General features: G+C 36.6%; 2 protein-coding genes across 2 annotated transcripts; both read right to left on the bottom strand.

Moving 5' to 3' along the window:
- Positions 1 to 138: 138 nt before the first annotated feature.
- ppil3 (peptidylprolyl isomerase (cyclophilin)-like 3) lies at positions 139 to 4,753 on the bottom strand. Its single transcript, XM_037680025.1, has 7 exons — positions 4,722 to 4,753; positions 1,940 to 2,063; positions 1,640 to 1,714; positions 1,210 to 1,303; positions 1,028 to 1,095; positions 815 to 933; positions 139 to 623 (listed from the first exon to the last, which is right to left on the bottom strand). The coding sequence occupies exons 1-7, from the start codon at positions 4,751 to 4,753 to the stop codon at positions 497 to 499; spliced, it is 639 nt and encodes a 212-aa protein (XP_037535953.1). The 3' UTR covers positions 139 to 496.
- A 1,203-nt stretch (positions 4,754 to 5,956) lies between these two features.
- On the bottom strand, positions 5,957 to 13,425 carry lrrc8ab (leucine rich repeat containing 8 VRAC subunit Ab). Its single transcript, XM_037680228.1, has 3 exons — positions 13,396 to 13,425; positions 6,663 to 8,784; positions 5,957 to 6,516 (listed from the first exon to the last, which is right to left on the bottom strand). Exons 2-3 carry the CDS (start codon positions 8,775 to 8,777, stop codon positions 6,241 to 6,243), a joined length of 2,391 nt encoding a protein of 796 aa, XP_037536156.1. The 5' UTR covers positions 8,778 to 8,784; positions 13,396 to 13,425; the 3' UTR covers positions 5,957 to 6,240.
- Positions 13,426 to 13,830: the final 405 nt, after the last annotated feature.

Genomic DNA, 13,830 nt, shown 5'->3' with positions numbered 1-13,830 from the left:
ATCATAAAGAATTCAGGTGTGCGCGACAAAAACGATTAGAAATCTATTACAGAAGTTTATTTAGTACAAAAAAGGTAATGTATTTGCAAACAGCGTACAAAAACTGATAATAGCAATGATTTAAAAATGTCAACCATGTTTTATTTTTTTAAATTCCCTTCTGAATACATCTGCAGGAACACATTTCAATGTTTCTGTCACTTCAGTGTGGGTTTAAAAAGAGCAAAGAAATAAAAACGCGAATGAGCACCACCCTGAATTATTTTTTTTTAATCAAGTTACAACAGTTTTACTCCACAGACAGCGACTTCAACTTGTCTTTAAGACAAATCAGCCCTCTGCATGTTCACAAGTCATTTTGTCTGAAAATGTCTGATTTTCTCTCTCCAATTTCTTCCCTCTTTGACAAGTGGTCCATTTTAACTTAGGCAAGGCACTGTATCAAGAAGCCTCCTGGAACAAAACAATTCCATGTCTGAATGCCTAAAAATGAAAGCTAACCAGCAAAAGGGTTAGCGTGAATGGTCACATCCTTTATCCGGTTGTCGGTCAGCGGTCGGAATGTCTTTTCATTCACGGGCTGCTTCTCCAGTTCATCCAGTGTTTCCAAGCCATCAATGATTCTATGTAAAAAAAATAATAATAATTAAAAGAGTGAGGACAAAATAAACAGATTATGAAGGAGTAATCATAAAATAGTCATTGTAGGTATAAATTAGAAATGCATAATTCTGTTGTTTATAACCAACATATCAACTAATCACTAATGTGCCTTTCACTTTCATACAGTTGTTATGCCATGCATGTCACACACTTTCCAAACACTGTGTACTTCATGTCCAGATGGGGCTGTTTGGCATATGTGAAGAAAAACTGGGAACCATTCGTGTTGGGGCCATTATTTGCCATGGAGACGACTCCTCTTACATTATGCTGAAAAAAATAAATCACATACACAAAGTGTTACTTATAAACTATGACCACCAAAAACATACTCCATTTAATGTAGAACTTATCATTTACTCACCTTTAAGTGCTCACTAAACTCGTCTTCAAATTTGCGGCCCCATATACTTGTTCCCCCTTTCCCAGTGCCTGCATGTTTTCATGATGCAAAATTATATGGAAAAAAACAAAACAAAAAAATTCATAAAATAATGGTGTAACCTAATATTTCTATTTGTTGGATGCAAAAAGACACTCTCATACCTGTAGGGTCACCAGTCTGAACCATGAAGCCTTTTATATTTCGGTGGAAGACGCAACCATTATAGAACCCACTGGCACACAAGGCAAGGAAGTTCTGCAAAATAGAATCACAACAGTAATGATTTCATTAATTCAACTGTTATGTATACAGGTGTCATTGAGTCACGAGGACTAATTTACATGAGACCTGTTTTAGACAACACAGAGTACAAACAATAAATTGCAATTAAAACAAATTTTAGACAAGTATAAAATCAAGGTATGATAAACCCTCCTTGAATAAATTGCACACATATGATTGTGTGTATGTATTTATTTTTATGAGGCTAACATTTATTTAGCAGGTTTTTAATTATTGCCATCAACGTTTTAGGTAAAAAACAAAAACAAAACAAAACGTGTCGTATTCTAAAAGTAGCGCAAGACTTACCTCACATGATTTCGGAGCGCGTTCACAAAACAACTCAATCTTAAGGTCTCCAAGATCTGTATGAAGGGTAACTGCCTAAAATGAAGATGAAAACAAAGCATTAAACCTTCGAAGCTCCGATTGAGTTTTCTTTCGCCAAATTTGCAAAAACGTCAAAATGACGACGCTTACACCCACGTAGTTATCTGGTCCATAACTAAACTAAGCCCAATAAATAAATAACACCAGTTAATTATGTTTAAAATTGGCTGAACGTTTTACTGTTACCAAATACTAACGAAATCAGTTGAAGAAATTTACCATTTGAAATGTTGCCTTTGAGCTCCAGTGCACAACAGAAATACGTCCGGCTAAGGATGGCACCAACCGCTCAAAGGTTCCGCTTAACTTTTCCACTCTGAGTTTGCGTATGTAAAAGTACAACCTATAGAACAACGTACACAAACAATTGTAATAAAATATTAGATTTTTAATAAGTATTAAATATGCTAACGAATATCAAAATGCATACAAAAATAATGAAGATACAAATAATGACCGTCTTGGCTGAATATCTTTTGAGACGACTCGTTTTTTTTTCTATTTCAATTCACTTCAGGAATTTTTAAAAGTTTTGTTTGAAATTAAAATAAATTATCAGATGAAAACAGGAGTTCAAAACATGCATGTTTAAGCTGCCTTAAGGTCCAGGCCTCTGTTTAAAAAAAAAAAAAATCAAAGATCTGCGATCTCGTTGTGATGTGCCTGTTAAAACAAAGGTTAATAAATAAAACAAAAGTAAACAGGAAACATTACAAATACTTACTTCTTTTCTACCAACTTAAAAAAAATAATAATTATGCATTCCTTTTTATCATGTTTGTGGATACTGCTGAAAATTGTGAATTTCCCTCTGGGGATGAATAATAAAAATAATTTATCTTTGCAAACGCGTTGAGCATTTGTAGAAAGAATAAAAACAAATTCAACCAAAAAGAGTATATTTTATTGTTTCTAGTGGATGATTCACACAACAGAACAAAATGCTAGTTCAAACAGAATACACAAACATTATTGCATGGTTTATGCCAGTAGTATTGCTTTTACTTTTTTAATTTAACTTTAAAAATACATTTCATAAAAATGTGCATGAAAACTAAACGTTCCTTGTGAATTTATTGAGGAAAATGAATGATGATTTTGTGTCCATACATGATTTTAACTATCAAACATAGACATGGGTGACAAGTATTATCATACAAACATACACACTTGACCTGTGTGACTCAAAATAACCCAAATAAGATAGTTTGAATACATAATGACTGATGAACACAGAAGTAACATACTAACAAGTGGTTTCTCTGAAAAAACACAACCACATTTGTTTCAAACCAGCCGTGTAGAAGAAATATACACAAAATGCCATTATAGTGGTTCAAATCAATAAAAATACCATGTATACTAAAACACATAGGCAACCATAAGACGGGAAATGGATACACTAGCTGGTTTCCTGAGAGGTTTAGCTGTGCTATAATATAGCTTTCACAATTGTAACAAATTTTTAATAATATAAAAAAATAAAAATAAACAGTGGGTGTGTTTAACACAAGAGAAAACCTGGTCTAAATACACACATGACTTCACTAGCAACGTAAGGAACTCCTTAAATTCACAGAAAACTTTAAATCTGTTTATGTAAAACTTAGAAATGTTGATTGTCTAAGAAACGTCTATTGCTAACATGCAGAGTTGTTTAAAAAGATGACAAAAGTATGCAATTTAAAAATTAAAAATATATACTAATAGAATGCCACTTTACTCTTTCAGCTGGCAGTGTTCAAATGCCAAAAAAAAAAAGAGGGTACAAAATACATCGTGTAAACATAAAATGAATTGCTGCATTTGCACCATGTAACATAAGGTGCTGTAGTCTCCAGGACCAAAAACGCTATATAATTTACTTTTCTTTAAATTATTTTGCTTGTAGTTATGGATACATTTTGAAAAAAAAGGAATGTTGATGCACATCAGAAAACTTTAACACTTGGAGCCTTCAAATACTTAAAATAACGGCAATATTGCACAGCATGGCAGTGTAAAACATGCTCTGAAAATACACATAGCTTCATAGATTTCTGTTTCAGTCCGGTTTTAATACTGTAGTTTGATACTGTCCACGTGTTTATACTTGGATATATATATATGTGTGTGCGTGTAGATTTTTTAAGGGCAAACCAAAACCCTGCTAAAATGCTACAATGTGAGAAACATTTTTCAAAAAAAGTTACCTTCATGCAAAAACACTTCAAACAAAACTATCAAAATAAAATGAACATTTATGAGACATTTAGTTGAAATGTCACTCAGATTCATGGTAGAGAATGAAATATAATACTCTATAATTTCCACTTTAGGAAGAGGAAAATAAAAGGGATATTTTCCAATGGCATGGATGCACAACTTTAAAGATTTAAAACATACACATGGCATACACACTCAAAACTTGGAAAACAATAAATTAATTCCCAAATAAGTTGGAGTATCTTTATCCAACAAGTGCTTTGCCAATATTTTGTTTTCATCGGCAGTAAGTCAAATATTTGTAGCTTATGCAAAAATAAAATGAGCACATTCAGTGTCACAAAGTGAAGATATAAAAGAAAGGAAACAAATGTGACCAAAACATGCTTTTGATATATAAAATATTACTTGTGTAAAATAATTACTGGCGTCTGTTATGTTCACTTGTGAAATGTCAACAGAACGTGATGAATCAAATATCAGAGGAGAAATAAATATTGAGCCCTGCCTATCCATCATGTACGGGGTGGAGCAATCTTAAACAGATTAAACAAAAACAGCATCATAGTTGTCAAAAAGTTCAATATTTTCACCACTGCAGATGACTTAATAACACAAACAGTCCATAAAATAGGGCAGAAAATAAACTGTTTTTTGTTTTTATTTTCATTTAAGGGATTTTTTTTCTTGTTTTTGTAATAAGTAGAACTTTGACATTTCTTAAGACATAATTTCACATTGGGCAATTTGTGTTAGAAATAAAACAGTAAAGCCTAAAATTGCATTTTTATCTCACTTTCCCAGGTTGATGTGTATAGCTTGTAACATTTTAGCTGTTATTTCACTTTTAGAAAATATTTGAGTTGATCAAGTTTTTTTATATGTTTTTCTGAATTAAAAAAAAAAAAAAAAAAGGACTATTATATGGAAATGTTTTAAAGGATATGAACTTGAGACCAAGAGTTCAAAGTGACACTCAGGTATGCAAATATCTCATATTTCCACTTTACTGTAGTTATAAATCCAAATAATCCCATAAATCCATTGTCTTGTGACTTGCTTTACCTTTATGGGTAACAAGAACCAAATTTCCAATAGTTAGAGGTTCAATTCTAAGGTGAGGAATGTTGCAACTAGCCCTGTCACGATAACACATTTTGCTCGGCGATTAATTTGAAATTTGACAATAATTAGTAATTGTTAAATTTAAGAAGAAACATTTATTAATTTTTGTATGTAGTACCGTTTTTGACCACCAAATGGCAGTATAAGACTGTTTGAACCGAAGGATGGATAGTGAGGGAGTGAGCAGCGTGTCTCTTTAAGAAAAATGGGAGGGAGGCTCTTTGACGTGACATGGGCCGTCTCTTCCTTTTTTCCGGTTCTCAAATTGGCGGACGTTCGGTGTGGTTTGAGCTCTTTAGCATAGCATTTGTCACACAAAGCTTTGAAGTTCTCAGCTTCTTTTTGCAGAGGAAAACAACCTTTTACAAGAAGGCACGGGTTTCATCCGTAAATTTCGGAGCTTCGACAAGACGGAGGTTTCCCTGTTCTTGTAATGTTGGTCCAAATGGGAGCATTCTGTAGAAATATTGCTGTTCCTCGAACTCTAGGTCAAACACGCAACTTGACTCAGAATGAGATGATCACCCTATCATTCCTGCCAAACTGCCTCCACGGTAAGGATCACACAATTAAACTCTACACTTCAACTCCACGACGCGTGCATCTATGAACTCAGTAGCCTTTTTCTTTCAGCTTTGCTGTCAACATAAAAACAAAAACACAAAGACCTGGAAATCTGCAAACATCCTTAAAACCTAAGTTAACACTGTGTCATTGTGTGTGTGTATGACACAGCTTACGCTCAACAATTTACAACAAAAATAATGGCTGGCAGTTTAACTTTGTTTCTTTAAACCAGCTGGACAAAACGTTTTTTAAATATGTTTAAATGTGACCAAACAGGCCTTTTCTTTAACTTGTAGTTCTCTTTAAAAAGGGCCCACAGCTTTTCATACTTCCACATCTACACAACAAAAAAACAAGCTTAAATGTAAAGAAACGGTTTTGATCACAATGGCACTGGTCTGTTAAGATTTTTTTTTTCTTTTCAAAAATGGTCAAAATAAACCAGTCAGCACTTTGGTTCTATCGAGCTGGCACTAGTTTTTGATACCCAACCTTACTGGCAGTCAATAGTAGCATGGACCTTCTTACGTCTGACTTGTGCGTGTCTCAGGGATGACCTGGGCTTTCCTTCCTGTCTCCAGAACAAATGGTTCAGTAACACTTTTCTTCAATCACAGACCTGTTCAAGTTTGTTCTTTGTCGGCTTTCCACAAGTGTTCCTTCGCCTCAGTGGGCAGGGTGTTGAACAGCTCCTCTTCCACCACAAGACCAGACCTCTTTAGCTGTCTGCACTCTCCCAGCTCCACAGGCAGACACTCCAGACGGTTTCCTCTTAGCTCCAGCTGTGCCAGACAAGTCAGCTCTCCAAAACGTGAAGGCAGAGACTGAAGGCAGTTGTTGCCCAAGTTCAGAGTGCGGAGCTTCTTGCACTGGAACAGCTCATTTGGCAAGGTCTCGATCTGCATTTTAAAATGGGAAATATGGACAGAAAATGTAATGAGCAAAAGTTACATTTCAGCACTAAAGTCTGACAAAGAAAATCTACTATTACATTACAAAAGACTAAGATTAATATTGTTAAAAAAAACATTATTCGAGTACTCGCCCTGTTGGCTGTCACTGCCAGGTATTGTAAATTCTGCAGGAAGCCGATGTCTGTTGGTATGGACGTTAAATTATTGTGGCTCAAGTCCAAAACACGCATCTTGCGACAATAAAACAGCTGGCTCGGTATCTTCTCGATCTTGTTCCTGTTTAGATACAGCTTTTCCAGGTTGATCAGAGTGCCAATCTGAATAGGAATGTAGGCAATCTGGTTGTACCAGAGCTTCAGGCAGATGAGCCGATGAAGGTGCTGGAAGCTGATGATCTCCTCGATGGTCTTCAGATTGTTGTCCTTCAGATCGATCTCCTGCAGGTTGTGCAAACTGAAGATCGAGTGCGGTATGCGTTCCAGATCGCAGCGAATAAGCTCCAGTTCTGTGAGGTTCACCATTTTCTTCAGGCTGTTGAGCACCATCAGCTTGGTGCCTTCGTTATTGATGGAAAGCTTCTGGAGGTGCATGCCTACATCAGTCACAACTTGAGGTAGTTTGGTGAGATTACTTTTCAGACGAAGAACTTGGAGCCTCTTGAGCTCTCTGAGCCCATCGATGACAATGTAACGGTTGTTTTCAGCACTGAGGTTCCCCGTCAGATGAAGTTCACTAAGATTCTTCAAACTGTAAATCCATAAAGGAATTTCCTTAATGTCAGTGAACTTTATGTGCAGAGACTTCAAGTTCTCACGTAAAAACGCCAAGGCTGGAGCTTCAATTTTGGCTGGGGTGTGATAAAGCCACATCTCTCGCAGGGTGACCAGCTGGGCGATGATTGGCGGGATGGTAACATCTGGGATGAGCTCCAGTTTGAGGACCTCCAACTCGGTCAGATCGAACACTGTATCTGGAATGCCACTCAGCATGAAAAGATGCAACTCCAACTTCTCCTGGGAGTTCTTGGTGATCCGTTGCCTGAGCTTATCAAGCGTCCACTCGTTGTTGAGGTTGAACTGCCGCAGCTTGTTTTCACTAACTTCTGACAGGAACACAGCAAAGCGTTTGGAGTACAGAGGGTCATACTGATCGATCATGTGCAACATAAACGCAAAGTCATTCTTCACATCCGGTATGTCACTGTAGCTGCTCTCTTCTCGGATGGATTCAAAGGAGTACTTCTTCAGGGAGCGCCGCAGCATCCAGCAAAGTGTGTACATGGAGATCAAACCATAGACCACAACTAAACTAATGTAGAAACAGGCTAAGATTTTAAAAAGGGTAGCAAGAGGATGAGCACAGCGGTACACGCTGTAACCGGTCAAGCTTTCTATATTAACAGAACAGTCCACGTTGAATTTAATATTCTGCACGTAATACCCCGTGTAGCAGATTATGAAAACAAATTTGATTACTTTGATAATTGTCTGACGGATGTATAGTCTGTAAACAATGTCTCCTTCTTCAACATGGATACGAAACTTCTTCACTTTTTCAAACAGCGCCTTTGCCTGTTCGCCTTCTTTCTTGTCCAAAACACCCGTTTCCGTTCTATCTACAATGCCCTGCTCAAAGCGCATCTTCGTCCTTTGAAGCATGGGAACACTTGCTTCAACGTCCTCGCTTATTACAGATGCCTTGTGATGGTCCACTGAGCCGTTCGTCTTCATTGGTTTGGGGTCGCTTTCTTCAACTACCGTCTCGGACAGAGCTCGGTTCGTCCACGGAGAGTCAAAGCATTTGAGCAGGATCGACACAAAGTGCTCCAGTTTGGAACTAGTTCGAGGAAATTTAAACCAAAAGTTGCTGCAAGCTAAAAAAATAAGGGTATGAAGTAATACTAGGTAGGGGAAATACTTGGCGAACCAGTGCAATCTATTTTCATAGCACACTGCGTCAACATAGTTGTACTGGTGGCGATCGAGATCATACTGGATCCCTTTAGGCTCCAACAGCAACGACGTGGATGAGCTGGCACTGAAGTTCTTCTTGCAGGTCTCATTGACGACCCATTTGCAGGGCAGGCAGATCATCTTGTCCTGGGTGATCTGAAGGGTCCCACCAAACACTGAAATCATTAACATAACAATGGAGATGTAGTCGGTGAACACGTCCCACCATGGCTTTAGGATGCGGTACGCTGGCTGTGTGTCCACAAAGTAACGCAGCTCAGTGATGGGGATCATGACTTATCTGTGGAGGAAACAAACAAGATGATATTATTAAAATCATCTAGTATTAAATAAAGCACAACAAAAATGCAGGTAATTTTCTTTCAATTCTCATAAAACTACTTAAGCCAAAAGCCTTACATCTGATGATTCCAAATAATTCATGTGAAAGTTTGCAAAAAGGAAAAAAATAAAAACTGTGAAGAAAAAAAAATGTGTTTATATAGATCTGGCAGGCTAGCATATTATTAGATGAAATACTGTTAAAACAATTAATCCTGTATTCATACAAATATCATAAGGGACATGGCATTTAAAAATGTTATGGGCAAAAAACAAAGCAGCTAATTACAAAATATAAATGTCAGTATGTTTAGATCTGAATGTCCATAAAAGGTTCAGGTAATGAATTAATGGATTGTCCCCATTAAAAAGAGAAAAAAGACAAAAACGTGCAGAAAACACGTGTTCTAAAAAAATATATATAAATATATATTAAATAAGCAAATTAAGATAATTTTGTTTTGTTCTTGACAAAAAAAAAAAAAAAACATTTCAAGGTTCTTTATGGTCAATCGCATCACGTGGTACATGTGGTGGAACGAAACTGTGTACCCAAGGTCCCAGTTACACACAAAAATAGCAAAAAAATATAAAGTATAAAAATAAATAGTATACATGGATCTAAGATATACACTAAACACCAATAATGTAAAATAATATGGTATATTAAACGGCAGCCTCAGTATTTAAACGAGCTACCAATATTACTATCCTAAAGTGTTTTTATGCTTTGCCGTTTGTTCCACTGCTACAAAGACTAAACCAGTTACCCATGGTTTAGTTACCGGTTTTTTAAGTAACCACAGGGCTTAATTTGAGCCAGATCCTGCCAGAACAGGACACGGAACTCTCTTATTTCAAGCCTCCCAGGCGCTTTCAATAGCTGCCCACTGCACCACCTGGTGGTGGATGGGTTAAATGCAGAGACTAATTTCGCCATTGTATGGAAACATACAGTGCTGACATTGTGATGACATTATTATTATTATTATATTCGTTCTGGTAACTGTTTGCTTGAATCCGGTAACTTTAAGGCTTACTAATAATAAATTTATGAACAAATTTGACTGCCTTGAATGAATAAACCCTATATTGGACACGTAATCTGAAAACAATTACATAAACACTAATTTTAAACATAACAGCCACTTACGAGCTTCCTAATATATTAAGAGCTGCGCCTTCAGGTAAGCATTTCTACTTCTACCCTTAAAAGAAATCTCCACCCCTAAAAGTTCAGTCACGGGCAATTTAATTAAACCCACAAAAATATAATTAAATAGCACAGCTAAATTACAAATCAGTTTTTTGGGGGGAGGCTGTGGCTGAGTGGTTAGAGCAGTCGTCCTCCAATGGAAGAGTTGGGGGTTCGAACCCCACAGCAGTCACATGCCGAAGTGTCCCTGGGCAAGACACTGAACCCCTTGTTGCCTCCCATGTGTGTCCCATCGGTGAATGAATGTGATAAATCAGTGATTAGTCTCTTTAGAATGATTTGTTCAATTAGTTTTGTAGAGATCTAGTATAGAGCTGTATGAATGGGTAAATGAGGCACAGACTGTATTGTAAAGCGCTTTGAGTGTCTCAATAAGATAGAAAGGCGCTATATAAGTACAGTCCATTTACCATTTACCATTTTACAGTTTAAGTGGGTCATTCATAAATTTTATTATTTATTAAAAATATGAGAAATTTTGATGGGTAATTACAGTAATTACATGGCAAATCAAAACAACGGTGCCAATTTGTCAAAATAACAGCGCTCAAAATGTCAAAACGACAGTCTAATTTACTGTATTTTTCGGACTATAAGGTGCACCAGATTATAAGGCGCATTAAGCGAAACAAGTTTGTCAGATTTTTGAGTGCCGTGTATACACATAAAATTGGTTCGAGGTCAGTAAGCACAACAAAATTAATACATAAGGCGCACTGTCGATTTTTGAGAAAATTCGAGGATATTAAGTGTGCCTTATAGTCCAAAAAATACGGTACTTTCATTAAAAAAAAGTCTTCTCATTGTTCATCTAAACAACCGAGAATTGAAGCACATTAAGGCAGTGGCAATGGAGGTAATACTCAACGCTGCCCTCTAAAATACACCAGAATGCAGGAAATGACATCTACTACACACACCACCACCACCGCTATTTGCATTCTGGCATCGTTTGGTTTACAAATTAAGCACAACTTACAACACAACTGTTACTACAATGGGAAATCGAAAAGTAAAGAAGCAAAAATTGTAGAAGCAAAGGTTGCTTTTTGATAAAGGATGCACAAATCAATCAGCTAGTAATTGAACCCAGACAGTTTTAAGCTTGAATATATGGCAGACCGGACACTTGAAATAATCCTTTTGTCTTTGTTTTTTTCAGTTTCCCTGTCAGTAAATGTACCACAACTGAACAGCAGTCAAACTGTTACAAGCACAGTCTAAGGGGTGAAGGCCTACTGTCTCCAGTGTCTTGTTTAAGACGATAAGCAGAGTAAAAATGAAAGGTGGTAAGTTTGATTTCTCCACTGCAACATCACACCTGTTGTGCCATGCATTGAACCTTTCAGCTGTCTGAAAGTTTAAAAATAAGGCTGACAAAGTTTATCATAATTTCTATGCTGATAGTGTCTAAAACCACCACAATGGCCAGTACTTTCAAAGAACACTTGCTTGTTGCTACTTTACTGTGATAATTTACTTTGTCGCACTGATGTTACCTGATATTAAGCAGATTCATAATGTTCCTCACGGTCATTAAACAATGGCCTGATTATGATTATTTGAGCGAACTCTGATTATTTTGTTATTACCATGCAAGTCATTAGTCATTAGTGTTCCCTGTATAACAATGTGAAATTATAGACATTATGTGTTTTTTGTATTTTTACACATTTTGAGGCTACACTGGGACTCTTTCAACAACATTTTCATGAAGCATCTTCTCCACCTGTTACGGTTTGGTGGGATTCAAGTGGAGAATTAGTGCCAACAATCTTTATTTTTTTCTCAAGGCAGCAACCTTCTGATTACATTTAAATGACCCTCCACTGATACAATATAATGAATAATTATGCTTACTATAACACTGTAGGGTTGTTGATGGCACATTACGAATTTAAGCCAAATCAATATGAATAGCAAAAATTATATTTGTACAAAGAAATGCAGGAATGGTGCAACATTTTTTTTTTCACGGTGCAATTTTCATTTATGAACCCTGAAATGCAAATAAAAACAGAATTGTTCTTATACCCAAGTGTTCAATGTCTTGTAATAGCTACTTCTCTTCAGCTTTCAGTTGAAATAATTTACAATCATGCTACAGTTTAAAATAAACTAAAAAAATTATATAAAAATAAGACGTTAGCCACAATTAGTTACAGGACAAAGTAATTGCCAGCAAAGGTTTTGTGATTAAAATAGTAATAAAGACAAATGTTTGGTAATGGACAAATGCAATGTTTGAAAATTTAAGTAGGCAAGTATGGTAAGTAAAAGTTAGTAAGTTAAAAAAAAATAAAGAAATAAATAAGCAAGCAAGCAATTGTACTTTACAAGTATTTAGACCAAAGTGGATAGTGATAACTGATATGCAAAGTTTACTTTGCTTTAAGCAAGAATGATCCAGAAATACTGAACAAACTGGTGTTCCTGATAAAAATAATTGCTATTTTTGCTTAGCCAGAACCAGACTTTTTCCAGATCATGCTTTACATTAATCCATCTTTCTTTGATCTTACAGTTTTGTAGTGATTACATCGTGACTGATACCAAATTTGTGAATAAGGCTTACACAGCTCATCAAAAAACTTTGAATTCCCTCCTAACTAGGATAAATCTGCTAAATGCAAACTTTCTCTACATTTTTAGTACTGACAAGAAATTTGAATAGTCAACTCAGACATAAGCAGTATTGTGAAAACTTAACTTTTGCTTAATCAAAAATGCAAAAAAAAAAAAAAAAAGTCCTGAATGTATTTAAAACTAGCTTTACTTACAAAACTGAGACGCAAAGTACAACAATGCCATTTATAAACAGTGAAGAAAGATCCACAACTGCGGTCCTTTGCCTCTGCTGTCCATGACAGATACAGCCCTTGAAATCAACCTTTTGCCTTGTGCGACTGCGACACACCTAACAAGGAAGCTAAAGAAATCGCTCTTCTAAAGATGATGTTCCGTTTTGGCTAGTTTAAACCAAACAAATGAAGCGCCAGGAGCTACCTTGTCCCCCCTGCTCTCTATTCTTAGTCATTTCCTTTAATAATAACCAGAGTATTGTCTGTGAGGACCTTGAGAAGCACCTCCCTCGACCTTCAGGAGGAGATCCTGTTTACCTTGCGGATACTTCTGTCTCCAACTACTGTCTCTCTGGAACAGTCTGCCGTCACTTTTTGCACTCCCACTGTACCCAGAACACTCACACACACAGCAAGAAATCAAGACCTAACAATCAGCACAACTTGTACATTGTTAGGAAATTGTAAAGTCAAGAAGTTTAGAGGCCTAGTCTGATCTTCAGCCAAATAAACAAATTGACTCTGGCTTCAGATCTGAGGACCTTTTACACACCTAACAACATGTCCAACGCAGCAGTCTGGATGGATAGATGAGATAGCAGCAACAGGTCCACCCAGAAATGTAATCACTTGTCAGAAACAGGAGGTGTTATCTGTGCTCCGGCGCTTGATGATGTCTCCAGTGGACCAGCCACTTTCTGTGTATCCAAGACTTTTCATGGATCATTGCTTCTTTCATCGTCATGCAGATTAACAGGAGATCTGAGAGAAGAAAAGACATTTGGGGGATGAAAATGTGTTTCATACTGTTCTGTATATTATCTCTATAGACCATCCCTCAGTGAAGCCCTGCAGACAAATTCAACACTTTACCACAATGAACTTTACGGGTTATTAATTTAATCACAAAGCAGTCTTGCCAAAGTGAATAGCAGATTGAACAATATCTGGACTGTCGGTACGACTATCCATCAAACATCCATGATGG

The sequence above is a fragment of the Nematolebias whitei genome, chromosome 8 (genome assembly GCF_014905685.2).
Source record: "Nematolebias whitei isolate Nwh7 chromosome 8, NemWhi1, whole genome shotgun sequence".
In the NCBI taxonomy this organism is placed as follows: Eukaryota; Metazoa; Chordata; class Actinopteri; order Cyprinodontiformes; family Rivulidae; genus Nematolebias; species Nematolebias whitei.
Note: the sequence above shows the minus strand (reverse complement) of the source record. Positions and strands in the feature narration are given on the sequence as shown.

Excerpts from the sequence above, each read along its gene's own strand:
- lrrc8ab (XM_037680228.1), bottom strand. The coding sequence starts at position 8,777 with ATGATCCCCATCACTGAGCTGCGTTACTTTGTGGACACACAGCCAGCG. Across the intron at positions 6,517-6,662 it reads TGGCAGTGACAGCCAACAGG|ATCGAGACCTTGCCAAATGA; the intron begins GCGAGTACTCGA and ends TTTAAAATGCAG.
- ppil3 (XM_037680025.1), bottom strand. The coding sequence starts at position 4,753 with ATGTTACAAGCTATACACATCAACCTGGGAAA. Across the intron at positions 2,064-4,721 it reads ATACACATCAACCTGGGAAA|GTTGTACTTTTACATACGCA; the intron begins GTGAGATAAAAA and ends GTTGTTCTATAG. Across the intron at positions 1,715-1,939 it reads CAAAGGCAACATTTCAAATG|GCAGTTACCCTTCATACAGA; the intron begins GTAAATTTCTTC and ends TCTTCATTTTAG.